Source organism: Anthonomus grandis, chromosome 2 (assembly GCF_022605725.1).
Source record: "Anthonomus grandis grandis chromosome 2, icAntGran1.3, whole genome shotgun sequence".
Taxonomy (NCBI): domain Eukaryota; kingdom Metazoa; phylum Arthropoda; class Insecta; order Coleoptera; family Curculionidae; genus Anthonomus; species Anthonomus grandis.
In genome coordinates this window covers 22,936,367-22,964,145 of record NC_065547.1, presented here as the reverse complement: position 1 = coordinate 22,964,145, position 27,779 = coordinate 22,936,367, and the positions used below count along the sequence as shown (strand labels likewise).

Genomic DNA, 27,779 nt, shown 5'->3' with positions numbered 1-27,779 from the left:
TTCTCCGCGGACTTTCTTCAGACCAGACCAAATAATAAACCGCCGATATCCGCTACAAGAAGTGGCGAATAAGTGAACTGAGTTTGTTCGGCCGAGTATCATGAGATTGGCTTTAGTGACCAGTTGATCGTTTTATTTAAATGTGTTAACTATTTCGCCTCTTTTCCCTTTCATTTGCATTTTTTATCTGGAGTTAAGTGTGTCATATTTTGTTTTTGGATTAACTTGTGATAATATGGTGAGTAAAGGATAAGTAAAATGCTGGATAAATAAAGTTTTATTTATACAAATGCAACATTTAACTGAATGGTAGGAAGAGCACTATCGAGAAGAAAAGAATATGAATGTTAAAAATAAAAACATGAAATATTAACAAAAAAAAAACATGTTTTATTAATAAAACATAATCTACTGCTTAATTATTTATTTTATTAAATAAATTAAAATATGAATCAGTAACGTATCCTGTATCTTATTTTTATGGTTTGTAATATTTATTTTTTATCAGATTCATTATTTTCAGTTTAAAGATAAATACTACATTGATTTTCGATTATTTTTTATAAAACAAAACAAGCCATCAATCTTCTTTGTTTTCATTTCTCAATATAGATAAAGTTATACATAGGAAAAAGTTATACATAGGAACTCCTGTGTAGTCTTAAAAACTGTGAGGCATTATAAATTATATTACAGGAAGTTATAAATAAACTGCTAATTTTGGTGCTCATTTTTAACCATTCTACAGTGTTAATTTACAAAATCTTTACTTGGTTTCTAAATTACTCAGTGATTTGTCAAATTACGTAATGATTTACGAGTATTTTAATTAATATTCTTTCATATTTCTTCTTTTCTTTAATATTACAACTTTAAACTTGATGTTTAGTGACATATATGACGTTTACAATATTTTAACAACTAGGAAAGGAAAAATCCCTGATAATGGTAGTTTCTATGTCGAAATGTAGAGAGACATATGAACTAATTAGAATGAGCATCAAAATTGGCACTTTCTTTTACTTCAACAATACTTATTAATTACGAACAGTCATAGAATTTTTTTTGATAAAAAATTGTTTTTCAAGATCTGCTTGCTGTAGGTTAAGAAATGTATAACCGAATATTATTATTGTCTTTTTATTAAAATGTTTCAAAATAGATAATTTATTCGTCATTTGAAAATATGTAAAAAAATTTATACTTTATTTTATGTATTTCACCTGCAAAAGAAAGAAAGAAATTCAACAATATAATATATTACGGAAATTTTTACAAATACATAATACAAATGTAACATATAAACACAATATAAATATTATAATATAATTTATAGTAATTATTACATATTTTAATAATAATGAATGTGTCTAATAAAACGAAAAAAAATACTAGACCACAATTTAGGCCGGTGTTTTTGCATTTTTACCATACAATGATGAGATAACAAAAAAAGTTTTTTTCTTTCGTAAATAAATAAATATATTATTCCACTATAAGGAGCAGAGGAGCGGAGGAGGCACAAGAAGTTAGAAGTACAAAAAAGAAGTTAAATAAATTAGTTGAATTAAAAGTGAATTAATTTTTTTCGCTTCGGAAATTTCCTGGATGCTTTTGAAAGGATATTTTTTTAATTGAAGTTGTTATACTACAAAGTGTTCCAAAAAATAAGGGATCATAGAAGTTAATTCCTTAAGTAAAAATAATGTAATGTAGGCCAATTTGTTTTATACCAACATTAGTAATGACTGAAATATGGGTAATAATTGGAAGCTTCATTTTTACGTAATTTTTGTTTATTAATACATAATTGACTAAATTAACAGATTGAAATGCAATTAAGAACATGATTTTTTTAAGGCGGGAATTTGAATTTTGTTTAAAGCTTCCGTCATTGCTAGGAGAGGACGGTATAGACTGTTCAGTTTTTTATTTAATAAATTTTATTATATTAAGTATTTACTTATTAAGTAATAAAGTGGGATCCTTGTTACAGTTAACAAAAAAAGTGTAAACACTATTGAAGTCAACCATAAGCAACGATTTTACAGAAATGTTGACAATAATCTGACTTGTAAAATTCTTTTTTGATACTATAGTTTCATCTTGTTGGCGAAGAAATTCTCTATGAGCATTGGTAGTTCTTGAACCCGCGTAGTGTGAAACTCCGTGCTACCTGAGCAGCACTGCTACCTTTCGTAGTTTGTGCTTGAAGTAGCTCAGTATGTTCTCCCCTTTCCTGAAGGGCGGGCTGTCTAAAAGATGATTGGCGAGTTTCAGCTTTGACAGTTGTTCTCAGTAGTTTTTATGCTCAAGTTTCAACCAGGTCTTCTCCATTGCAAGTTGCACTGCAGGGCAGCATCATGGTTATCCATATTCTGTGATAGGATTATCTCTGGCCTGTTTTGATCTTTGGCTTGGTCAGCGAGATCCTCCTAGCAGTTTTGTACAGTCTTTGACCTAATCTCAATTTGTCCTAAAGCGTTTTTTACTGCCTGGTATCCCGGTATCCTCTTCTCTCATTAGTTCTCTTATTATAAGTCTCTTGCTCCCAGGCCTAGGTTCAGCGTGAGTTATCTGCCCTGTCATCCATCCCCTAGTAGCCCACTATTATCCCGATCTTTGATCATGAGGCCCCAGTGTACCATACTGAGTAGCCATCTTGCCTAACCCGTCACACTTTATTTACAAAAGGATTGTCTAGCTGAGTGACCTTGGGTTTGTCCGTTCTTAGTGCCATATGCACAAGATCCTATATCTTGTCAAATAGTGCATTGTGTTCAACTTTTACTTATGATCATTGCGCCATTCGATAGTATTTTGCTCCTGATATTGCCTCATCCAGTACTACTAGATGTAGTGGACTTAGCTCTATCAGATTTTCTAGGACAGCAATTGATGTCATTAAAACCGCTCCTGTTTTAGTCAGACACACTGTTCTTTGGGTTTGGTTGAGTATCAGAATAACAGTCCTTCTTTTTGCCGCATACCTCCATATTGGTGCTGCGTATGTATAATTATTGTGTATATCGAGTGTGTCATTTTTGGTGATAGTCCTCATGATTCTACCGAATATTCTCTTACAGTATCTAAGAGTTTTCGTAGCTTTGTTGGTATTATTTATTACATGCTTCCTGTAGCTAAGTTTTTTTATCCGGGGTCACCGCTAGATATTTGACCTCATCTTCGAATTGCAGATATTCGCCATAAGTCTCTTATATGATCTAGTTTCCTTTTCGTGAAGGTAAGGTTCTACGGCAGCGGTGAGAGTACTTCTCCCTGCGGTGCTCCCCTACACACCTTAACTTTTATGTTGGGCTGTTGAGACCCGCTCTTACCTTGTTATGTTTTTATGATTTAGCATTTCGTTGACTTAACTGCCTATCATAGGTTGTATACTTCGTGCAGCTGACCTCAGGGTGACCATCTGGGTTATCTCGTGGATCGGTAATTCACCAGATTTACCAGTTTGGTAGGCATATTGGTATAGATATAGAGGACTAGTACATCATCCTTAAAGCTTTTCATCTGTTTACTATAAGCTTTTCCCCTGTTTTCAGGGGAAATGAAGTATAAGGCAGATTGGTCAGAAGGATTTGGGTTTCGCGTATGAGTGGTGTCTCACTTTTTACACTACCTTCGCCTTCCTCCAACTCTCTGGTATATGCGCCATGGCTGGACTAACGCGCATAACGCGGGCAACAGCATTTTCTTGTCCTGCTGTAGCATGATAGGTGTAATACCATCTATCCGGGAGACTAAAATGGTTTGAAGGTTTTGTTGGTTGCTCGTTTAACTTTCTCGTAGGTTACAATTTTTTTGTCAGTTCCTAGTTCTCCGTTTTGCCCCTGTTTCGAATAACAAGAATCAGGTATTGGCCCTGTGTTAATTGGAGAATTTCCGATCCCAGGAAGTGGGTATTGAGCATTAAGCCGAACGTTTCCTCAACGGTTGTCATATATTCTCTATTCGAATTTATACATGCACCAAGAGTCTGCTACGACTCCTTGTCTATTGCTTTGTGCAGTCTTGTTTAGTCCATGCATAGTTTCTTCAAACCTTCTCTTTTTGCCTTTTTTATGGCACATTAATATTATTTTTTAACCTAACCGTTAATATTTTTTAATTAATTTATATTTTGTTTTTGTTTCTTTTTTCTCTTATTATGATTTTTTTACTTTAATGGTCATTAAGATGAATAGTGAATGATTTCTACTTCTTATGAATACCATTATTCTCTCGTTCAAATCTTTATTTTTTTAAACAACAAAAGTACTTTATAATTGACCTTGTATTTAATCTACATTCGTGAAGTCGATTACGTGCAGTATGAAACGGGACTTGAATTTGCCAAAGGTAAAATATAATTATTAATTTTTCGTAGAATTATAGTCTTGTATAGGAAAGGGATCTTATCCTATACGTTTTTTTACAAAATTGCTGTTTATTTTTTTATTAAAAATTGTATATTTTTATCCTGAATTAGGAAAATATACATATTTCCTAATAAAATAAGTAAATAAAACTGTTAAAAATCATTTTATTTGCACTACAACTTTCTAATAAAGAATCGAATTCGTTGTTAAGAAGGGTATAATATTATAGACAAAGGACTATTTGGCTAGCTTCTGTGCCTCAAAATTGTTAAAAACTGTAATTTGTTATCTAATACTATTAGATATTATCTATCTGAAATCTTTATATTATCTTTCCATTACCGTGAAAAGAAATGACTGGACTCGCTGCAAGTTTCTGCCTCCTTCAGAAGAAAGAACATCCAGTTTCACAAGACGTGTTGTCATTAATTTAGAACAGTTGTAACTGTAATGAATTCATTAAATTTAGAATTGATTCCTTCATAAATGAATGTTTCTGGAAGAAGTATATAAAAAATCTAGGATTGTAAAACGATGTGTATACTGTTTGTATACATAAGTCTCCCAAATAACAGTGAAAATAACATCTCTCTCTTTCATTCAGATTATATAAGGCCATACTATAGTAGAATATAGTATGGCAAAACCGGCTATGGGAAATTCCGTTCTCTCCTAAACTTGGTCCCAAACTTGGTCGAGTTTTCCTCGCGCGCAAGATCAATCGAATTATTTATTTATATTTCTAACTGGTGATATGTTCTTAAAAATGGCTATTTATACGATTGACAAAAAAAAATTAAATTGTACTACTCTAGACATAATTGGCAGGCTTGAATTTTCTTTTAAAAATCGACCATTTCCAGTAAAATCTGAATTTTGCAAATCATCCAAAAATTTGAAAAATATGGACGTTTACAAGATTATCGTAAATGTGCCCATGCAGGCATGGAACAACCTCTTCGAAAATTAGGTAAAGGGAAATTTGCATATTTATTGATTTCAGTTTCACCGAAGTAAACTTTTCCTGTAATAGTACGCCAATTTCTGAAGAACTTAATACTCAGCATCGAACAGTTGGGTATGTTTTAAACTATAATAAAATTAAATGTTATAACTGCAAACAACACAGGAAATGTAGTTTAATCGACTAACCGAAACGGTTGTTATTTCGTGAAAAAATTAGAGAATGTGCGAACAATATCTCTGTTGAGGTAGGTTACTTAAAGGAAAATGAACATTTAAACATTACAATTACAACGAATTATCCACAAGAAATAATGTATGAGGCGGCATTTTACGCTATAACACGGAGAAAATTTAAAGGCGCCCCAAAGTAGGTGAAACACTGAATACTCATACTGCAGAATACTCGTGGAGAGTTCCAGTAGTTACAGACTGGGATATTATTTAGTACAAACCGGTGACATTTTTGAACATTCAATTAAATAGGCTGTTTTTAATGATAAAATATTATTTTTAATTTTATTAATATTAATTTTAATTGAAGAATATGTGTGTACAATTTTGTTTACGTTAGAATACTAGTTTTATTTTGGTAAATTCGCAACAAAAAACTGATTCGAGACTAGAGGCCTCCATTTCCATAGACCATACCTGTATTGTCCATAAGTCAAAAGCTATCTTGCACTCAATAATAAAAATTATATCAGATACAAAATATTTTCGACCTATAACAGATCTATTATTTTAAAAATGATTTTATGAGCATCTATCTTAAAAAGTGACAAAAACTGTTCTTGATGGTTTTGGTCATTTTGATCACCACACAAAAGTTTTTTTACCTTTTCGAAAATGAAATATAGGGTCTACCAATAAGAATGATATAAGTTTAAATTGCTAAAAAATAAAAAAGAATTGGTTAATTTCTATGATTGATGTTTCATGTTGTAGTTTATTATGTAACATTATGTTTTAAACAAAATATCATTAAGATGTCCCTCGGCTACGGCGGCAGACGTTTAGACGATGAACCCAATTTTCAATCACTTTTTCTAACAAGTTGGGCTGAATTTCGCGAATAACCTTAGTTATGTTAACTTTCAACTGATTGATGGTTTGAGGATTGTTAGAATACACCTTCGACTTCACATATCCCCAAAGAAAAAAGTCCTGGGGAGTAAGATCACAGGACCTTGGTGGCCAGTTGATATTGCCATGTCGCGAAATTATTCGATCTTCAAAACGCTCTCTTAATAAATTAATTGTGGCTCGGGCGGTGTGTGATGTTGCTCCGTCCTGTTAAAACCAATTCTGTTCGAAGTCTCCACCATCAATTGCAGTCCAAAGAAAGTTTGTTATCATGTCGCGGTAGCGCTCTCCGTTGGCTGTCACAGTACGCCCCCCTGCATCCTCAAAAAAGTATGGACCGATAATTTCACCGACATGCAAACCACACCACACAGTCAAGTTTAACGGGTGTAATGGCACCTGTACTAATTTCTGGGGATTATTCTGACGCCAGACGCGGCAATTTTGCGTATTGACAACGCCACTAAGACAAAAATGGGCTTCATCTGAAAAGATGATTTGTTTCCCAAAATCGGCATTTTGTTTCAACTGCAACAGGGCCCAGTCGGTGAACGTTCTTCGCAAACCATGGTCAGGAGGCTTCAATTCTTGAGTTAGAACCATCTTATATGGATGTAGGCCTAAGTATTTCTTCAAAATGCGCCACAGAGACATTGGTGAAATGCCTAATTGCTGAGAACGGCGCAAAACAGACACATTGTTATTCGCGTCAACACTTTCTCTTGCAGCGGCGATATTTTCAGCGGTCCTTGCACTTTTTTGTCGCGTTGGTGGCTTATTATCCAGAAGAGTGTACTCCCGTTCAAACTTATTAATTGTGCGCCTTATTGCAAGCTCAGAAGGCCGTCCACGATGGCCAAAATCTTCTCTAAGAGCACGATAACAGGCTCTAACCGATTGCGCATTTTCGTAATACCTTTTCACGATAGGTATACGTTGCTCTTGACTTAAACGATTCATGATGAAATCTCAAAGTATACTTAACACAACTGACGCTTGATCCGCGTTTTGACACATACCATTTTGCGTACATGGCCCACTAAACTTCTATCACTTCTATTGGTAGACCCTTTATAACATAAGTATAAAAAAAGCATTTATTTCATGAGTAGACTAAGGCTCAAATCTTTAACTTTTGATCCTAAGTAATTTATAAGGTCTATTTTTAATTAGTATTAAGTCATCCTACATGATGTATATGCACAAAAGATTTTCTTGCAATCCAACTACTACATTGTACCCATTGTTTTACAGGAATAAAAAACATATATTTGACAAACAGAAACACAGAAGTTAGTAAACAACAAATTTCGATTTTTTGACTCGAAAAAATATTGTAGCGCATAGATTCAATAATGTATTAAAAAAATTAATGTAGTCGAGCAATAATTTTTTTAAATTGTTTTACTATTTCATTGCAGAATAGTTTGCAAAATGTATAAGTTGGTTTTATATAAGAATAAAACATAATGGAAAATTAGTTGTTAATTCTTGCCCGTCGATAATTTGAGCTATATTGACAAAAGATGATATGAAACATTTTTTTGTATGATGAACTTTAACTATTATTTTATAGACTTAAAAATAACGGATTTTAACAAAAATTAGTCTCTGCATACTCGTTGATCTTTCTAAGTCAGGACCAGTACATATCCTTGTCTGAGTAAGTTAATCTGAATAAATGATTGAGTAGAGTTTTATAAAAATCCTTGAAACATTATCCGAAATATGTAACATCTAAGCTATTATCTAATAGCTCTAAAACTAATATTTACCTAATATGTGTATGTATATCACATCTTATTTCGTGACTTGCATGAAAAAAATTTACCTTTATTACTACGCGGTTGTTGGGTAATAAAGATATTTTACATTCATTCGTATAGGCCGAATAACCTTGATTCGAGTTTTTATGCAATAAGCCACCACCCACAATTAACTAATTGTCTCTTTAGAAGTTTTTTTCAAAGTAGCGGTACACTGAAGTCGGAAATTCTTGTATAATGATCAATTTATTAATTATTAATTGTTTATTTATCGATTTAAGACCTCAATATAATTATAAAATGTAACATAATTAAATATAATTTACTCAATTATATTTATCCTGTAATTCACAATTTTTTATGTGGGGCACATATCTAATCTGCTAACTTGTGTTGATAATTTAGTTAAAATACTTTTTGTTAATAAAGACTCAAAAACCATATTACCGTATATCGTACACTCACTGAGTACTCAAAAATTATTGAGAAATAATTGATTAGCATTAAATCAAGTATTCTATTTCACAAAAAATATAAATTATAAAAAATGTAATTTTAATTTTGATAACGCTGCATTATTAGTTCATGTTATATATTCTTCTTCAATTTCTTCTAAAAATTTATATTTTGCTTAAGTAACGCCAAGATGATGTTATAACGCAGAACTGTTTTTCTGGTTTTATTGACTAAATGATTTTATGTAGTAGAAGCAATATATCATGACTGATGCAATCAAATGCCGTAGCAAGTCACACAAAACTGCTACACGAATTTTTTTGTAAAAAATTAAAAAGGTTGGTTTCGTTGATATGGTACCAACTTTATTTTTCCTAATGGAACATTAAATATTACTCGGTCGTATTCCATAATTTTGTTTTATATTTCGGTAGCCAAAGTATTAAAAAATATGAATCATCACGATGTAACAAATTCCCAGTGAAGTTGAGAAGTCATAGCCAAACCACTGCTCAAACTGACTAATTTAAGAATATCAAAAATTGGTCCCAAAGAAATTTGCAGACAAATTAAAAATAAGATTTTGGAACAATTTGATTAACTTAATGAGAAAAAAGAGTTGATGTTAAAAAGGCGGTTTTATAAAAAAAGAACAGAACTCATCGTTTTTTTTTTTAATACGATTTTATTTTTACAGACAGATATTATTTTTTACAGACAGATAAAGTTTACCTTGTATTAAAGGATATTAAAATGTTATAATGGTCTGGTGGTGTTTTTTTTTCAATCTAAGAAATGCAGGATAAAATAAATTGATTCAATGCAAAAAGATATTAAAATATACAATTTTACTATTTGCAAAAGGACGTCAAATTATAATGGATCTTTTACAGGACACTCATCTACAATATCTATCGCAAAAAGTAATAAATTCGTTTATTAAGAAAAACATAATTATTCTTAAATCGCAGTTACAAATGAATGTACCTTTATTCAAAACCAGACCTACTGATATAATATTATATTAAGATATAAAATGTTTTATAGCGGTATCTTTAATTGCTGATTTGTTCAAAATTATTGGAAAAATTTTGGTTGGTTAATTTTATCAAAAAAAATATTAATTATTACAGCCGATTCGGCTTTCGGTACAAAAGATCAACCGATGATGCAACTTGTAAGCTTACCTCGAATTCATTTACTGCCCTGGATAACAATATACCTTACCTACACATTGCCAGTTTCTAGACCTAGCGAAAGCTTGCGTAATAAAAAGAATTGTCAAACTATTAATCAAATATGTAGTTTGAATAAATGTCAGGCTTTAAAAGTAAATGATATGCAAAGCTGTAGACGTAAAGAGAACTGTAGTATTCGACAAGAAACAGACTTAGACGTTCTCCTAAGTTCATAATATATGTCTATTAAATTTAAAAAAAATTAAATAAATAAATAAGGTTTTTTATTCGATGAAACGAAATACAGCTGTACTGACTAATACTTAAGCCTAATAGTGCATTTATGGCAAAGTCTAGCAAACAAATTCTATTTTACTCAACCATACATTCTACTATTTATTTTATTAGTCTATATTAGGAAATTTTTAAGTCGTCTTACTTCGCAAGTCCGAGGCATTAGCTTTTTAACAAAATTAGACACCTTTATTTTCTGCATATTTTGCCATTTATTTTAATAATATTAGGCGAGTAGTTTATTAGTAATGTTACTTTGATTTGAGTTATTACTCAACCAGACATAACTTTATACTAAACTAAAAAAAAATAAACCAAAAGAAAGAGTATCAATTCATTGAAGTATGAGAGCAAAAATAAACATAGAAAAAAACACGTGAAGCTACTTTTTTACGGGGCAGAAATAATACAAAATAAACAAAAAAGTGAAGCAGCAAAGTAGTAGTATGCCATAATATAGGTACAAAATAAGTTATCTGTATATGTAAAAAGAAAAAATGCCAGGTCGTACATTTACTGCACAATTTTCATCCAGATTTTTGTTCAAAATATTTTTTCCAATTTTCTCCCAAATTTGGTCTTGTGAAATTCATCGCGTGAGTCACCAAACGAGTTGATCAACCTTATTACATTAAATAAAAAGGGCAACGGTTTTAATCCAATAATTTTATCAGAAATCATTTACGCTTATATTCATGTTTGATTTCACCAGTCGTACTGCATTCTTGCTACCAAATAACGTCCAATTTGAATTTTTCGAATTTAAATAAAGGTTATGTAAAATGACAGCTCACCTAAGAGTTTTAAACCACCATTTAAAGGAACAGAGAGACCATTAGAAAGAGATGTATAGCTACGTATAAACAAAATAAGCTGAATCACATGATAATTCTTTAAAGACGACAAAAGATCAGCATTTAGGTTTTTATTCTAGAAGGCTATGGTTTATTTTGTCAGATGCTTTAGAATAGTTTAGCAATAGCCACGATCCAAATTTTTAAAGTTCATTAGTTACTTTCGCAAGCACTGTAGATGTACTACAATAGGCTCTAGATCTGCATTTATTGTTTAGTAATAAATATTTAAATAGAAAATATTCGTAAATTTCTTTGTTCATAAGTTTTAGAATATTTTAGAAGCTGTAGAATATCTAGTTACTCAGATCAGAGATTGGAGAGTAGAATACTTGTGTTATTTTGCTAGTAGATGTTCAATCTCACTTTTCGCAGTTAGTAACTATTTTGTTGAAAATAACAGTTTATTTTATGTATGAACTAGAAATATATTGCCATGACTATTCTAAGAGAAATATTGTCGTCACTTGCCCTATTTTTTTTTCAATGTTGGCTTCCTTAGTATCAGTTATATTATAAAAAATAAAAACCTTTTAATTATAAAAAAATATTTTGTAAGTAGAATTATTATTGATAATTTGAAAGAATTCGGCAAAAAAATTTGGTTAATAGTGCCATGTTCAAGTCTTAATCATAATTTATGCTAACGTTTCATCCTCTATTAGACCTGCTTCAGAGCTCTGCAACAATTATAAAATTAAAAATACTAATTTATTAGTTGTTAGCTAAAAATTTGTTAGTTAAAATGTTCAAAACTGGTCAATTAAAATAGTAATATACCTACAGTTGCAAATATTAAAAAGAAAGCATTTTTTAATAAATAATATATTATACTTGCGACGCTTTTTTTTAAATTAAAAGTTAAATTAAAAAGCAGTAATATTCAAATGTATTCATGAAACGAAACATTGACGCAACTTTAAGATGTTCATTAAGAGTATATTTTTAACATACAAACACCCCAAATATTAGTATACAGGTATCCAAAATAACCAAGTAATATCTCACCCGGTAGTTCTGATATTGCGGTCCTTTTTCTAATTATTATCCTTAAATATTTTAACATAAATAATACAGATAAATGATAAGATGATTTTCACCTCACCAAAATTAAATTGATATTGTTCTGAGTAAGTAATGCGTAGCATTTATTTTTAAATAAAGTATTTTTAGTTAAATTAAGTATTGTAAACCATTAATAGGTTTTGAAATGTGATTTAATATTACTTTCTTCTTGCTGCACTGCAGCAAAAAGCTCATGAACGAACGAATCTTTACGACGAATCAAAGTAACACATAGATTTCTAAGCATACATGTTTTCACTCAGCTTTTGACTTAATAATTTCCGTGTCTTTATTGAAGCATGCTCATTTAACAATGTAATATAGAAGCTATTTGAAAAATCAAATGTAATATCTATGATAATTTTTCTTATCATGTAAAGCCAATCTTGTTCAGATACCTATTCTTTTCTGATCATCGCAATTATTATAGTTTTTTTTTGTAATAGCTTGAAATATTCTACCGAGCTTTTCGCAAATACTGTAAGTATCGATCGATATTTAGTGAAGTATCAATCTTAATTTCTCATAACAGACTTTTCTAATTTTTCTTAGCACTTCTATGTTTGTAATGTGAGCTGTCCATTGTATTCTGAACATTCGGCTATATACCTATAATATGAATGCTCCTAAATTTTTTGTAATGACTTCTGTAATTGTCCAGGACTCTTAGCAATATAATAAAATACAAAAAAAACATTGCGTCCTTTACTTTTGTCTCGAAAGATATATAGTGAATTTGACGATGGCACTTATTTTATAAAATACCGTCTTGCTTTTCTTTTACGACATTTAATTCTTGTGCACTGTTCCAATGTTCATCTACGATGAATTCGAGTTTTGTGGACATATAATTGATTTTCATTTATACTTATACTTCTTGCATACTTTTTACAAGTTAAAATTATTGGGACAACTTCAATTTTGGGAGTAGCCATTTCATAGCAAGGAGTTACCGCGATGCAGCTAAAATTTTATATTAGTTTCAATTGCTTTGTTAATGTTGTTGGTGTATCCGATACTTTAATGTTGTGTACCATAAAAAATTAATTTTCATTTTTTTCTTATTAGTTTACTCCAAGCAACTAATTTTAAGTACATTTTTCCATTCACATATAAACGCCTATAATTACTTATTAATAAACGTTTTGCAACAGAGCGGTAGCCATATACCGTGACTTTCAAATAACGGAGAATTTTTAAATTTTATGTTATTACTACACATATAAACTTATCTGCTATTAGCAGATTACTGTGGCAAATCAGAGTGTAAAATAAGAAGAGAAACTTGTGTGTATTTACGAGGAGAGAAATCCGACCAGTTTTTCTTTGCACAATTGATAACGACTTCTTATCTTTCTTTGGGCGGTGAACAAGTGAAAAGTGGCGAGAAAACCTGAGTGGCGTAATACAATAATTGAAATATCAGAAAATTAATCTTTTAAACAAATATTATAGATACAAGTGAAAGTTAATAAATTATAATGATCTAGAATCGGGGTTAGTCTATATAACGACAATATTATGAATAACTGAAGGAAATACAGGCGGATCTAAAGTCGACGACACATAAATTTTATTGTCGTAATAGGAAATTACCATATAATGTGTAATAATAAACAATTAATTTTACAACATTTTGCTTATGATATAAGAATAATTTATTAGTTTATTAAACATATGTTCAATGAAACAATAAAGAAATTTAATTGCTATTACGTCGGTATTATTCAAATTACAATATCAGGAGGCATACTTATGTAGGTTACTCAATAAAGATCACTTTTTTGAATAGTCCATATTATTGCCTACTTGATAAGAAACATTCCAAAACATCTGTAAAATGATTAGCATTATACCAGACTTATATAGACTTTACCAGACAAAGAGCAGAATAATTATTGCCTTGCATTCACAGTCATGTTGAATGGTGAATGTGAATGGTTCATAAATAAGGATATTGAAACATATTTACCGAAACTCATCTGAAAACCATTAACGAGACTGAGGTTGCTTACTTCATTTGTGCTTGCTGGCCTACCGCTTAGCTATTTCTGAGATCATAGAAAAAACTCCTGCTAATCAATGAAAGAAAGCTCCAATTACATGGAAGTTAAAGCTTAAATTTGGTTATATACCAGGTGATATTGCAAATGAAGACATGCTATGTTAGTAAACTGCGTAAGAAGGATGATGAAATTGTAAAAAACCTCTATCATCTCTTGACGTAGCCCGTATAAGATCCTTGAGGCAAAATGACACCATCGATCCGCATCTCTCATTTAAATCGAATTGTTGATAATAAGTTCAAATTGTTGGTAATGTGCAAGTCTTTGAGGATCTAATTTCCTCACTACTTGATCTGAATACGATTTGGCGCATATATGTATAAAGCTAAGATTTAAAAATATCCAGAGGTATATATAGGAGTAACGCCTTCCGCAAAAAGTTTGAAAAACTTAAGGCGCTGTGCCAATTTAGCATAGAGGTGATTAGGGATCCAAGAACTCTATCAACAGATGACTGAGCGAATGTAGAATAAAAGGAGAACAACAACTAAGACTAAACTCAGAAAAGGTGTTATCTCCTTGGAGGATCTTCCTCCGATGGAGGAAGGTGTAAGTTTCATAATAAATAAAAGACAGGCAGAAAAAGTTGTTCAGATACATAGTAGTCTTGAAGGTAACATTTCTTATGCTAATACTGAGTTCAAAATACAGTCTAAAAGTGTTTCAGGTCTATGCTCTACACATTCAGACGAGTAAATGTAAAGCTCTTATGATAACATTACAACAGCAATCGAAAAAAATCCCTCTTACTACAACCTTACTGCAATAGGAGATCTAAATTCAAAACTTTCATATAAAGAAGATGAGGCCAAGTCCGCTATGGGTGAATATGAGTATGAATATCATAGTAGTAAGATGTCAACGTACTGAATAAATTTTCCAATATCAATACAAAAAACGAAAAAGCGCAAATAAGATTATGAAGCGAGCACTTTAAATCTAGTCTGATGATTAAGATCTGGTACGCACTACTAGAAAGAGATAGACTTTAAACTAGAGAATAGATAAAGTAACAAAATTTTAAAAGACGCACAAGAACGTTGGTGCTCAAAAAATAAGAAGCCAAAGGATAAGCTTGGTGAAAACATTAAGAGTTTTACAAAACAGAGGAGGGAACTAGATTTCAAACGCATGCAGACGAACTACTAATCTTAAACAGAGACATCCCAAAGGGCGTCAGAAGAAATATATGAAAGCTTACATCTAAATGAATAAAAAACTTCTCCTCCGATACCAAAAATATGCTGATGAATAACGCAGGCTGTATTATCTAAAATAAGTAAGAACTGTTAAAGTTGGTTGAAGAATTTTATACAAAGAAAAAAAGATAATCCGTCTCAGGAATTGCCTCATGTACAAAACCAAGATTTAAAAGATATTTTTGGTATTATACTGGATGAGAAAAAAGCGTCGCTATAAAATTATAGCTATGTGTCTCATATCTAAATTAGATTTATAACAAACACGTGGATAGGCGGGATCTCGAGTAGAAACAAGTCGAACAAACGATCACCTTTAAACCATTAAGACTTTAATAGAAAAAAGCATCGAGTAAATTATCCTGGTCTACAATTGATGTATTTCGAAAAGGTCGTCGACCTCATAAATGGACATCACATTTTAGTGCTAGCGGTTGTATTGGTTATCAATATAATTATTAAAAAATATATACAAGCGGGCAACTGCTGTAAAGTTATATGCAGTCCTAAATAAAGTTCAAATCGAAAGAGGAGTTCATCAGGGTGACACAATATCTCCGAAACCTTTATCAGCGTATTGGAATATTCTTTTAAAAGAGTAAACTGGGAAGAAATGAGCATAAATATCGATGGAGAGATGTTGGTTTAATTGAGGTTCGACGATGACATTGTCATAACTGCCGATAATATTCACCAGGCATAAACTATGTTGGACAGCCTTAAAGCGTGCCAAGAAGCCGTTTTAAAAAAAACTTTTGCGAAGTAGCATTGTCTGACCAACCTTGTCATAAGCATGATTATCTTGAAAGATGATTGGAGTATTGAGCAGGTTGCTTTAAATAAATATTTGGGGCACGAGATCAGGATTTGCCAAGATTATCAAACCTACGAGTAGCAAAGGAGAATTCGCTTGGCGTGGGCATTTGGAATTTGGAAAGCTTAGAGATATTTTTAAACTAACTATTTTTATTTGTCTCAAACAGAAAATATACAATAAATCTATTGTTAGTTATTATTGTTAGTATTAATATATGAGGCAGAAACGTTAACTCTTACGAAAAAAATAGCGCATAGCATAAGCTTCGAGTTGCTCAGAGATCTATAAAGCGATTAATGCTGGGACTTTCTTTAAGAGACAATAAGATACCCAATATGATTATACGGCATTTGGCAGGAATGAACTGGCCTGTTATTCCTACCAAGATGAAAAATGGTCAAAGCGTATTCTGGAGTGGAGACCGTGCCACGAAGCTTATAGAAACAGATATCGACTGATGATATTAAGAGAATCCGGGGAAACCTGATACAAGATACATAAGACCAAAAGCGGTGGCAGACACTAAGGGAGGCCTGTGTCTAATAGTGGACGTGAACGGCTGTTTAACGATGGTGATGAGAGATAGTTTAATGACTAGTAGGTAACTAGTAGGTAAATCTTTTTCATGATTATGGAATAGATACTATTTTTTAAGAGCTCATATTATAAAAATGAATTCATGTACTAGTATCAGCATTCATCTCGAAGACCGTTTGGTACCTTAAAGAGTAATTTTGGTATTTTTAAGGTATTTTTGTTGGCTTATTGGTCTCTTCTTGGTATTAGTTTTCGTTTTTTTTTTGTGATGTACAAAGGTGTTGCAAAGGTCCAACTTTACGCTCATACCTATTTTGTCATCTTTGTTGCTAGTATCTCAACCAATAAGTGGCACTCTCACTCCACTGCCACTGTCACTCCATTTTCTGGTGCCAAAAGAATTTTGGCTTCCAATATTTACCGATTCTGCAATAAATTAATTTTTTTGGAAACCTACTACTAGACTATCTTTGAAATTATTATGGAAAATAGTTTAAAAAAAACGTATTAAAATTTTAAAAAAGATTATTGGCTATGCTGGAATTATTTATCCTATTTAAAAACGCCAAATAACATTATGTCATTTGAGATAATGCTCTTTGCCATTGCCAGTGAGGTAACCCATTTACTAGCCAAATTAACTACTGCACCAGAAAAGAAAAACTATTTGAATTTAAAGCTGAATTGACAATTTCTTTTTCTATTACTTCAAATTTACTATTTCATAATTTTCTTTAATCCATTGAGTCGCACCCACGTACACAAAACTGAAATGTTAATTTTTTCTTCAATTTAATTATTATTACGGTGGAATTATAATATCAGGCGACACGCGTATGCATATTACTCAATAAATATCACCTTTATTGAAAATGTAGTTGGTTTAATTAACAAAAAAACTTTGGCCTTGCTTTCTGCCTCTTCCTTGTTTTCCCTTTTCTGCGTTTTAAAAAAGGGAAACTCTAAATGGTATAGTCGGTATAAAGATCTGCCTTTACGCCCTTACTTGGTTATCTTCTGATTTCTGTCTTGCATTATTTTTTTTTAGTTCCGCTTCAGGACAATGACAAATTTAAGCCATTACCATATTTATCACTTATGCAAGTATTATATTGCTAAATGACACTTATTAAACACACAGAAACTACATAGTGTACCGTAAAACCCTATTACTTTGAATGGTCATATAGCTTTGAACAAAAAGCCATAAAAACATATTATCTCTAACATCACGCCTAGACAATTTATAATATCGACAAACACTGTTCGATACGTTAGACCAATCCTACACGAATACATTCCTTCAGCGTATTGGACGTTTCGATTTATATTATTCATCTTAAAAATATTGAACGGTTTGTCTAAAAATGCCGGTAAAATTGTAGTGCGAAAACTTTAACTTGCATCTGACCACACAGTTAATATTAATATTGGCCAGTAAGAAGTGGTGTCTCAGATTTATTAGAAGACACAAAAATGATCTCACTTTAAGAATTTGTCAAAATTTGAAAAAATGTAAGGCAAGCATAACACCTGAGAAAATGACGCAATACTTTTCCAATTTAAAAGAAATAGTTTTTGGACACGGTGAGCCTTTACCTCCAAACAGGGTATTTAATTATGATGAGACATATTTGTCAGATGACCCGGGGACGAAAAAATTTATTTTTCCAAGAGGCATAAAATACCCCGAACGTATCAGAGATTCATCGAAAAGTAGCATTTCCGTAATGTTCTGTGGATCTGCGGATGGACGTATACTCCCACCGTACGTAGTATATAAGGCTGAAAATCTGTGGCAAACCTGGACTGAAGGAGGACCAAAAAATACCAGATATAAACGCAGTAAGAGCGGTTGGTTTGACGCAGTTATTTTTGCCGATTGGTTCCTAAATTCATTTATACCTTTTCGAAAAAACATTGAAAGGCGAGTCGTGCTCATAGGAGATAATCTCTCAAATCATTTTTCTGAAGAGGTAATGCGAGCAGTTTAAGAAAACAATAGTTCATTTTGTTGTCTTCCCAAAAATTCTACCCACATCACTCAGCCGCTAGATGTTGTCTTTTATGGGCCTTTAAAGCGAAAGTGGAGATCCATATTAGATACATGGAAACAGTCGCAAGTGTTACCAAAAGAAATATTTCCTCGATTATTGAAATCGTTATGTGATGCTGTTGCACCAGATTGCAAGTCCGATAACTTGGTATCCGGATTCAAGAAATGCGGGATTTATCCATGGAACCCTGAGGAAGTATTAGGTCAGTTTCCGAAAGAGCCCAATGAAAATAATGATCCTAGTAGTTCTCAGGTGGTTTCGGATGTCGTTTTAAATATGTTAATGAACATGAGATACGGAGAAAGAAATACCAATGCCCCTGCCAGAAAAAGGTCTAAAATAGACGTAGCTCCTGGAAAAAGTATCGCCTTTGAAGATCTCACCCTACAGAATAACATCCCATCAACCAGCAAAGGAGCTTCCAGAAAAACTTTGGAAAACAAAAAGCAAGCTTTAAAAAACTATAACCGATCGTCAGTCTCATCAGAAGAAAGCGATAGCAGCGATTCTAACAATATTGTGTATATGGACTCGTCGGAAGAAGAAGATCTTCTTACCATTGTCCAAAAGGAACAAGAAACCTTGTGCCTAAGCAGCTCTGAAGAAAGTGCTTCTTTAGATTCTATTTCACCGAAGTCCCCTGGGCAGACATCAAAGGTTTGCGCTCCATTAGAGACTTCAACCTACAGCCCTTCTTTTCAAACAGTTTCTGATTTTCCTGCCTACAATTTTGTATTGGCCAAATTTATGTACAACAAAGGAACAAAAAAGGAGGCAAAAAAAGTGTTTGTCTCAAAAATCATTTCCAAGGATGAAAGCGGCTTTAAAGTGAGTTGTCTTCGACAATATGGGCAAAAACCCTCAACTTTTATTTTCCCGGAAGACATATCTTCTATTGGTTGTAGCCAACTAAAATGCACATTAAGAAATCCTACAGAGTTTAGGGGGCATTTTACTTTCAATGAAGATTTAGGAAATATTTAATAGGTATTACTATTTTTATTACCTTTTTGGATATAATTTTATTACTACTATAATTTTTCTTACAGGTCCTTTCACTTTCAATCTGATCTCAACCTGCCCTCTGCCGAAAAAAGAAAATTTGTTTCCTTTTAATTAGTATCTAACCTAGGTAATACCTATTTATGTTATTTTTTAGGTAATATATGAATAATTATGATTTAGTTGGCGTGAGTGGTATTTACGGGTATTTGTTATTTTTTGTTAACAAAAAAAATTAATGTTATGTTTATGTTCAATTAATACCTAATCTTTTGTATCTTTAGGTAATATCTAACCTATGCACCTCTTATTTGTGCATTTGCGTTTTGTTAAACAATTCGTTTATTTGTTTATTTCAATAAATATATATTAATAATTTTATGAGTGTTTAATTCGTTTTTTTTTATGTAGATACGCAAAATATATTAACACATAATATATGCTTTTTTTTGTTTAATGAAACAATTACGGCACAATAAATTGAACATTAAAGTGATTTTAAAGCTTCGTTCAAAGTTATGTCTCTGTACCCATAACATTTAACACCCTATTTTTAAAAAAAAAAGGTGTTACTTGCCTAAATGTAAACATTTGTTCTATATATTTAAAGGTATTGTTGGTCCCCCCAATATGCTTACAATACTATTTCTCTATTGTATATTGTTAAGAATCTGCAAAAGACGAAAGCCGAAAAGTGTTCAATGTTATGGGGTTTTACGGTACTTAAAAATATCGATGGTTGATGATTATCATTTATCACTTCTTTAACATCAAATAAAATAGCATACATTTTTACATAATATTAAACACAGTTTTCCAAAATTTAAACATCTTTCAAATCTTTTTCCATGGCTGTATTTTCCCATTTTCTTTCTCCAAAATTGCTTCTCAGCTGTTTCCTATCACCAACCTCTTGTCTTGTATAGTCATATAATATCCCTATTAACAGTAATACTGTTTGATATCACTTAATAAGGGAGTAAACCAATTAAATTTTAAGCCCTTTGTTGAGGCTTATTTTCGAATCAAACTCAAATAGTTATTAATTAATTCTAAATCCCACTACTCTCACATTAAAAGAAAAATAAATTTGAGTATTATCGCATACTACTAGGTAGCAGTTTTTTTTATAACCTTTAATACATCAGCCGTATAAATTAAAAAAACATGAGTTTGCGCAAAATCGATTTTTGAAGTACCGCTGAATAAATTTGTTCCAAATTTTTACCTCTGCATCATACTTTCTGGAATATCAGAGAGGAAAACGAAATGGTAAGCTCAAGTAAAGAATCATCAAATCCATAATCGCTGAGTTTTAAGCACAAAAGTTTCTGGTTGATGGTATTAATTATAATTATTATTCTGTATACTATGAGTTTCTTCTGATACATTTAATAATATGGTTGTAACCTTCCGCACAATGATCATTTTGAATGAAAACTTATTATCATTCTGAAATATGTGATTGTTAAAATATGTAATCCTGTCATTACAGTAAATAACATTGTGCAAAAATGTCCCACAACATTAATTTATGATATCAGGACTAATCAGATTTTCCAGAAGGATTTTTCTGCTATCGTCACACATCTATAAGGTGCTTAAGATTTTCCAAGTCTTACGGCGGTTTTTTCCCTTTATAGACCTCATCAAGGTATGTCTTTTCTTTTTGCCTTATCAAAAAGGAAAAATTGTGATCTCTGTGTTTCATGAATTCGCTAATATTTTAAGATATTCAGGAAACTTTAAACTTAATAATGGGAGCCTGCTTAACAGGGGGATGCTTATCAACAAGATCCCAAAATCAGCGATGAAAATATTGCTACTTTTTAATCAATATCATTCATTCAACATTTTGCATTAAATCGTTAATCAAATAATATCTAAAAGCTTTAACGGAACGACAGTTCACTATTTTTAATTTTAATCGATTCTTCTTAATATTTATGTAAGAAAACACCATCCATGATCCTAAAATGTGGGCACAGACAATACTACTTCTGGGTTGGAAACAAATATCGAATCCAAGAAGGTGCTTGCCCTATTAGTAACACGAGTAAGCTCAGTATTCAGCTAGCACAAATATATACCTGTAGTTAATTAATCAATCAAAAAATCTTTATTTATGAAAATAAAGCAAAGTTTAGTCAAAGCTTTCCGGGAAGACTACTTGCTGGACCCTAAGCTATAATTTCTTCACTTCTAAAGTTATATCTAAAAAGGTGACTTCGGCTTTATTTGAGAGGTTTACTTTCCTCATAGAGGAAACACCATTTGTTTGGTTTTTTGCTGAATTAAGGAGCAACTTGTTAGAAAAAAAGCAACACACATTAATAATGCATACAATATCCATAATTTTTTCTAGAAACCGATAAAGATAATTTTAAAACTTGAGTAAAACATAAATGTGTCAAAAGTTTTATATATTCTCTAAAAAGTTTACTTATACCTTTTTTTATTATTATTAAATATATACTTCATGTTATAATTTAATGAATTTTGTGGATAAAACATTAACCATTACTTCCATTTTATTAAATTCTTATTTTTTTCCAGATTCCACGAGAAACGACTTGCTATTTACTTGTTTTGGCCAGTTGCCTTCTAATATCCACCGTTCAGTCACAAGGAGAAAGAGCCTATGATACAAGCGATTGGATCCCGATCACTTCCTCATCAGTCCAATCCAGCGCTTCAGAAATAGTGGAACAAAAAATTGCCAGCGACCGAGTTCTCAGTTTAGAATCACCTGAACAAAAGTTCTTTCCTGATGAGCAGTACCAAAGACCAAACCAAGTACAGCAATTTATAGCAGTACCCAGAAAGCCATTTGACTATCCCAGACCGAGAAAACTGAAGCACCCTAGTGATTACAAGTATGAAATTCCTCCACCTCCCCCCTCAAAAGCCTTGCCACAGATTAACTATTATAATGCAGAGCAGTTGGTATCCTTTTCTGAACCATCCAAACCAAAATATTACGAGATAAGCAATCAACCGTCTAATAAGTATGCCCCTGTACCTAGTGTAAACCCTCAGGTTCCAAGCATTCATGCACAAAGTATTTATGAACAATATCAGCTACCATTCAATAATAGTTTCTATCAATCACTAAATCCTGCTGCCATCAACAATGATTTTTATCAAGCTGTTAACAAAAACACTGAACAGAAAGTTCCAGTGGAACGTGAAAATGTTCAACTAGTGTACGTTCCAGTGGAGAATCTGTCCACACCTCACAAAGAGCCTCCCAATATACCACCAAAAGCAGAACAGCTAGTCTACAATAGTTCCCCGGCTCCTTTGTATAATCCTGTTCAAGAAACGCTAGTGGCTTCTAATCCAAAAAGCGACAACAAGCAAGCCCGGTTACAAACCATCCAACAAGATTTTATTCAACAAGCACTACAGGCACATAAATTGCAACAGCAATTACGAGATGATATTAATCCAATTCAACAAGAAATTATTTCAACAACCACACCGAAGCCTAGAAAGAAGCCGCATCAACCCCCACTTGCAGTATTTTTAGAATCAGGTAAAAAAGCCGAAATTTCAGATGTATTGAACATACTGAAAGATGCAAAAAGCATTTCTGTACAAGATTCCATATCTCAAAGTAGCCCTCAGATATTCATAGGACCGTCGAATCTGGAATCTCCCGAGGGTTACACCAAATTTCCGTTGCCGTATTTAAATAATGTTAATGGCAATCGAATTGAGCGTAAAATCGATCAGCTACCATTCTTTGTAGCTCCAGTCAGCTATAAAGCACCACCGGGTTATGCTAAGATTTCTTTACCTTCACCACATGTAGGAAGCGTAGTAGTTTCCATACCATCACCAATCTCTTCCACCACCCCACATCCACAGCTTGATACATATAATTTTAATTTGCCACAACAAAATATTCTAAATGGTTATGACATTGTTAATGAAAATAGTAACCTATATCAAAGCACACCAGAACCTCCATCTGCATCAACACGACAACCTCAACACCATATGCAGGAAAATAGTTATAACACGAGGCATTCAATTCAAAATAGCTATAGCACTAGTCAACCAGATTTATATTATGTTCAAGAGCCACAAATATATAACAGTCAAACTTATGAACCAAAACAAGAACCCGTAAGATCCACCACTCAGCTACCAAATATAAACCCATTAGAGTTGGCCATTAACGAGTTTGAACTTCATCAAATCAATGAGCAAACTGAAGAGCATAATAAAGTAAAACACTCTACAACGAGAAGACCGTTAACTAGATACGACGATAGTCAAACTGTGTCTAGTACTCGCGCACCTACCTCAAGAGGCAGGTTTAGTTATGAAAATGACCAAACTACTGAAAGGGCTGTTTCTAGAGGTAGGGTCAGAGGAAGAGGTAGAGGCAGTACCACAACAACTACTAGTACGACCCCTATTAGTGCTGATCGTGATAGATATACTGTTTTAGAAGAATTTGTGGCTAGGAGACCAAGTACAGAAAGCTACCAAGAGCTAGGTACAGAAGCGCCTAGAAGGTCTACACCAGGTTTTAAAGGCAATCCCTATTTACCTGAACAAGCCGTCGAAGTTGATCAAAGACCCGCTTTTGATAATGCTCAATATGAAACTCCTACACAAGTTAGACAGCAACCAAATGTACAAATTGAAAATATTCCCGCAAACGTGTACAGTTTAGGACAAACTACGTATGAAAATGAAAACTTTAACAGACCAGGGTTGACTTACACCAAAATAACTGATGAGAGCTTTGAAGAAAAGCAAGTGACTACCGAAGCTATTGATTCAGGTTTTGAACAAGCGGTGCACCCTCAAGGCCACAGGTTTAGTCCAGAGGTTGTGAGTTATGAAAATAGAGAACCAGTTAGACATAGACCTAGTGAGGAACCAGTTCAACGTCAGCGCTTAGAAGAAATTATCAAAAATCCTGTGCAGTCTAGCCAGCAAAAGGAAGACAAATCAAAATCGGCTTTTCTTGATAATCTATTTCAACCTAACTTTGACCAGGCCTATATAAGCTTACAAGACCAAGCTGTAAGATCATTACTGGTTCCTAATCTGTTAGCACCATCCTCTAAAGAACAAGATTCTCCTTCGGAATTTAGAGACAGTGAAATCAATCAACAAGCTCACTCCACTGAATCTGCATTTATAGAAACTTCACCAAGCACAGAGCCTACTACAACAACAACTACTAAAACACCCAGATCAAGAGGCAGAGGACGATCGAGAATAACAACAACGACCACTAATTCCCCAAGACGAGGCTCTAATAGAAGACGCCCTGGTGCTAGTAGAACTAGCACAACAGTTCCACCACCACAACCAAACACAGACGACTATTATAGTGAGGACAATATACGGTTCAGACCACGTCAGAATGAAATAACTGACAGAATATCAACTACAGAAAACGATGTGAGATTTTATGGAGGAGCTAATATGGAAACTAATAATAATAATGCAAATCAAGATAAATCATTTATACAGTTTGAGGATCAACAAACTATTACTATCAAGCCAACTGGAGCAGAGCTGTCTGAAAAAACATCAGGTGCTGTAGAATATGAAAATTCTAGAGAGCAATCAAACCCAGTTTTGTTAGATTATGAAAATATTAGGGAGCAATCACGTTTATCTGTGTCAGATTATCAAACTTCCAGGCTGCAACCCCGACCACCTGCATCAGAATATGAAAACGTTCGAGAGCAATCACGCCCAGCTGTGCCAGATTATGAAAATACCAGGGTGCAATCACGCCCAGCTATTCCAGATTATGAAAACATTCGGGAGCAATCACTCCCACCTGTAGCAGATTATGACACTACCAGGGTACAACCACAGCCACCTGCGTCAAAATATGGTCAATCACGCCTAGCTGAGTCAGGTTATGAAAATACCAGGACACAACCACGCCCAGCTGTTCCAGATTATCAAAATATTAGAGAACAATCACAACCAGCCAAATTAGAATATGAAAATACTAGATTGCAATCACGTCCAGAGGTGTCCGATTATGAAAACACTAGAGTGCAACCACTATCAGTTGCATCAGATGATGAAAACATCGGAAAGCAAACCCGCCCAGCTAAATTAGAACACGAAAATACTAAAATTCAACCTCACCGAGCTACATCAGATTATGAGAACATAAGGGAGCAACCACGCCCAGTTGTGTCAGATGATGAAATCATTAAGGAACTACCGCGTCCAACTGAGTTAGAAGTTGAAAACAGTAGGGTGCAATCGTACCCAACTGTGTCAGATTATGGAAATACTAGATTGCAGTCACGTCCAGTTGCTACTGATGACCGCATTCCTAATAAGTCTAGTGAAGAGGATAACTATATCAGGCATAATGCCAATATAAAATCTGGTGGGGTCATTAATAATCGCAAAAGTGAAACTACTACTGTAAGAACCAGAGGTCGCACGAGAGGCAGATCTAGGTTCGCTACTTCTACAACGACTTTTAGGCCTGTAACGAGAATTTCTACTAGACCCACGGCTTTACCAGCACGAGTTACTACTACAGAAGAGCCTGAGTCATATGGATTCACAAGACAGCCGAGCTATACCCCGTCAAATCTTAATATTCAAGCCAAAAAACCTGTGCAGTTTGTGGGTGAAATCAGACCAAAGTATACAAGACCAACCGCTGCATCTTCAGTGGAAGAAAAGGAAGAAGTTGAAACACCTAGACCAAGGATTAGATCAAGAACCAGAGTCCCAACTAAAAAACCTACCAGCAATATTAGACAAAGTGAAAATGTTATTAATAGAAGTACTGAACAAGTTACTAGAAGATCTGGAAGTACGACAAGAACACGAGGTCGTACCCATTATAGACCTCAAGAAAACGTGAAACGCGAAAGTGACGATGAAGATGTAGCCAACCAAAACTACCCGTTGAACTTTTTGCAAAAGCTAGAAAGCTCTTCACTAAGGCCACTTAAAGAGTTTAGAGTAACTGTGGATCCACTTGACGAAGAAGATGATCAATCGCCACATCCATCGCTCTTTAGTCCAAAGTTTGTCCCAAAGCCGAATAGCTTGCCTACAGAAGGTAAACCAAACTATAAAGAAAAAACTGAAATTCTTTTGGCTACTGTTGATCCTGAAGCTTTAGCAGTCAGTTATACTACCACCGAAGATTCCAGTGAAGTGACAGAAAGCGAAATTAATAAAGTTATGGAAGAGCTGGAGAAAATTCAAACATTTCCGACTGAAGAACCAAGTGAAGTAACAACAAAAATAGGTCGCCGTAGAGGGATTTGGAAGCTTGTAAGGGCAAAACCATTAGATCCTTTAGAGGTTTCAGAGTCTCAAAATTACGAAACGGTATTAAATGCTTTTGGCACTATTGAAAAAGTCGATCCTTATGCGAAAAGTACGGTTAAAGAAGACAAGTGGCAAAATTTTAAAGAAATGGATGAAGATATTACTACAGTGAGTACCATAAATACTGAAGCTAATACCGAAGCTGTTACTACCGAACCAAGAACATCTTCCACGCTATCTACAACAAAAACTCAAGAAAATATTTTTGATGCAATTTATGAAATGTTTGGTGTATTTAAAACACCAGAAAATGCAACAGAAATTATTCCCACAACTACTATTTCAACCCCCACTTTTCCTGAAGAAATAACAGAGGAAGAAGTAGCGGCCACCGATTCAACCACATTGGTGATGGAGGAGGTCAAATCATCAACTAAACCTTACGAGGTAGAGCCTTGGCAAATGAGGGAGGTCAAAACATCCACCTCGACGGAGGTATCTCACGAAACAGAAATTTGTTATAAAGGGAGATGTGTCAAGTCTAAAGATAAAAAAAAGATAAAATAACTTCTACTGACTGAATAACTATTGTAAATAATGCGTGCGTGTATGTGATAGATGTATTTATTATAAAGTGAAAAACAGTGGAGGTATTATTGGGGTTGTTTAGGGATTATATGCTTTTCCTTAAAGTTGTTTTATATAATTTAGCTTTAAGTTATTTTCATGTATTTATTCTGTTTATTAATTAAAACAATAATATATTATTA

The 27,779-nt window shown here is 33.1% G+C and overlaps 1 protein-coding gene across 1 annotated transcript; it reads left to right on the top strand.

Moving 5' to 3' along the window:
* LOC126750184 (uncharacterized) lies at nt 1-27,779 on the top strand. The gene is made up of 2 exons (XM_050459716.1): nt 1-238; nt 22,273-27,779. Exons 1-2 carry the CDS (start codon nt 236-238, stop codon nt 27,574-27,576), a joined length of 5,307 nt encoding a protein of 1,768 aa, XP_050315673.1. The 5' UTR covers nt 1-235; the 3' UTR covers nt 27,577-27,779.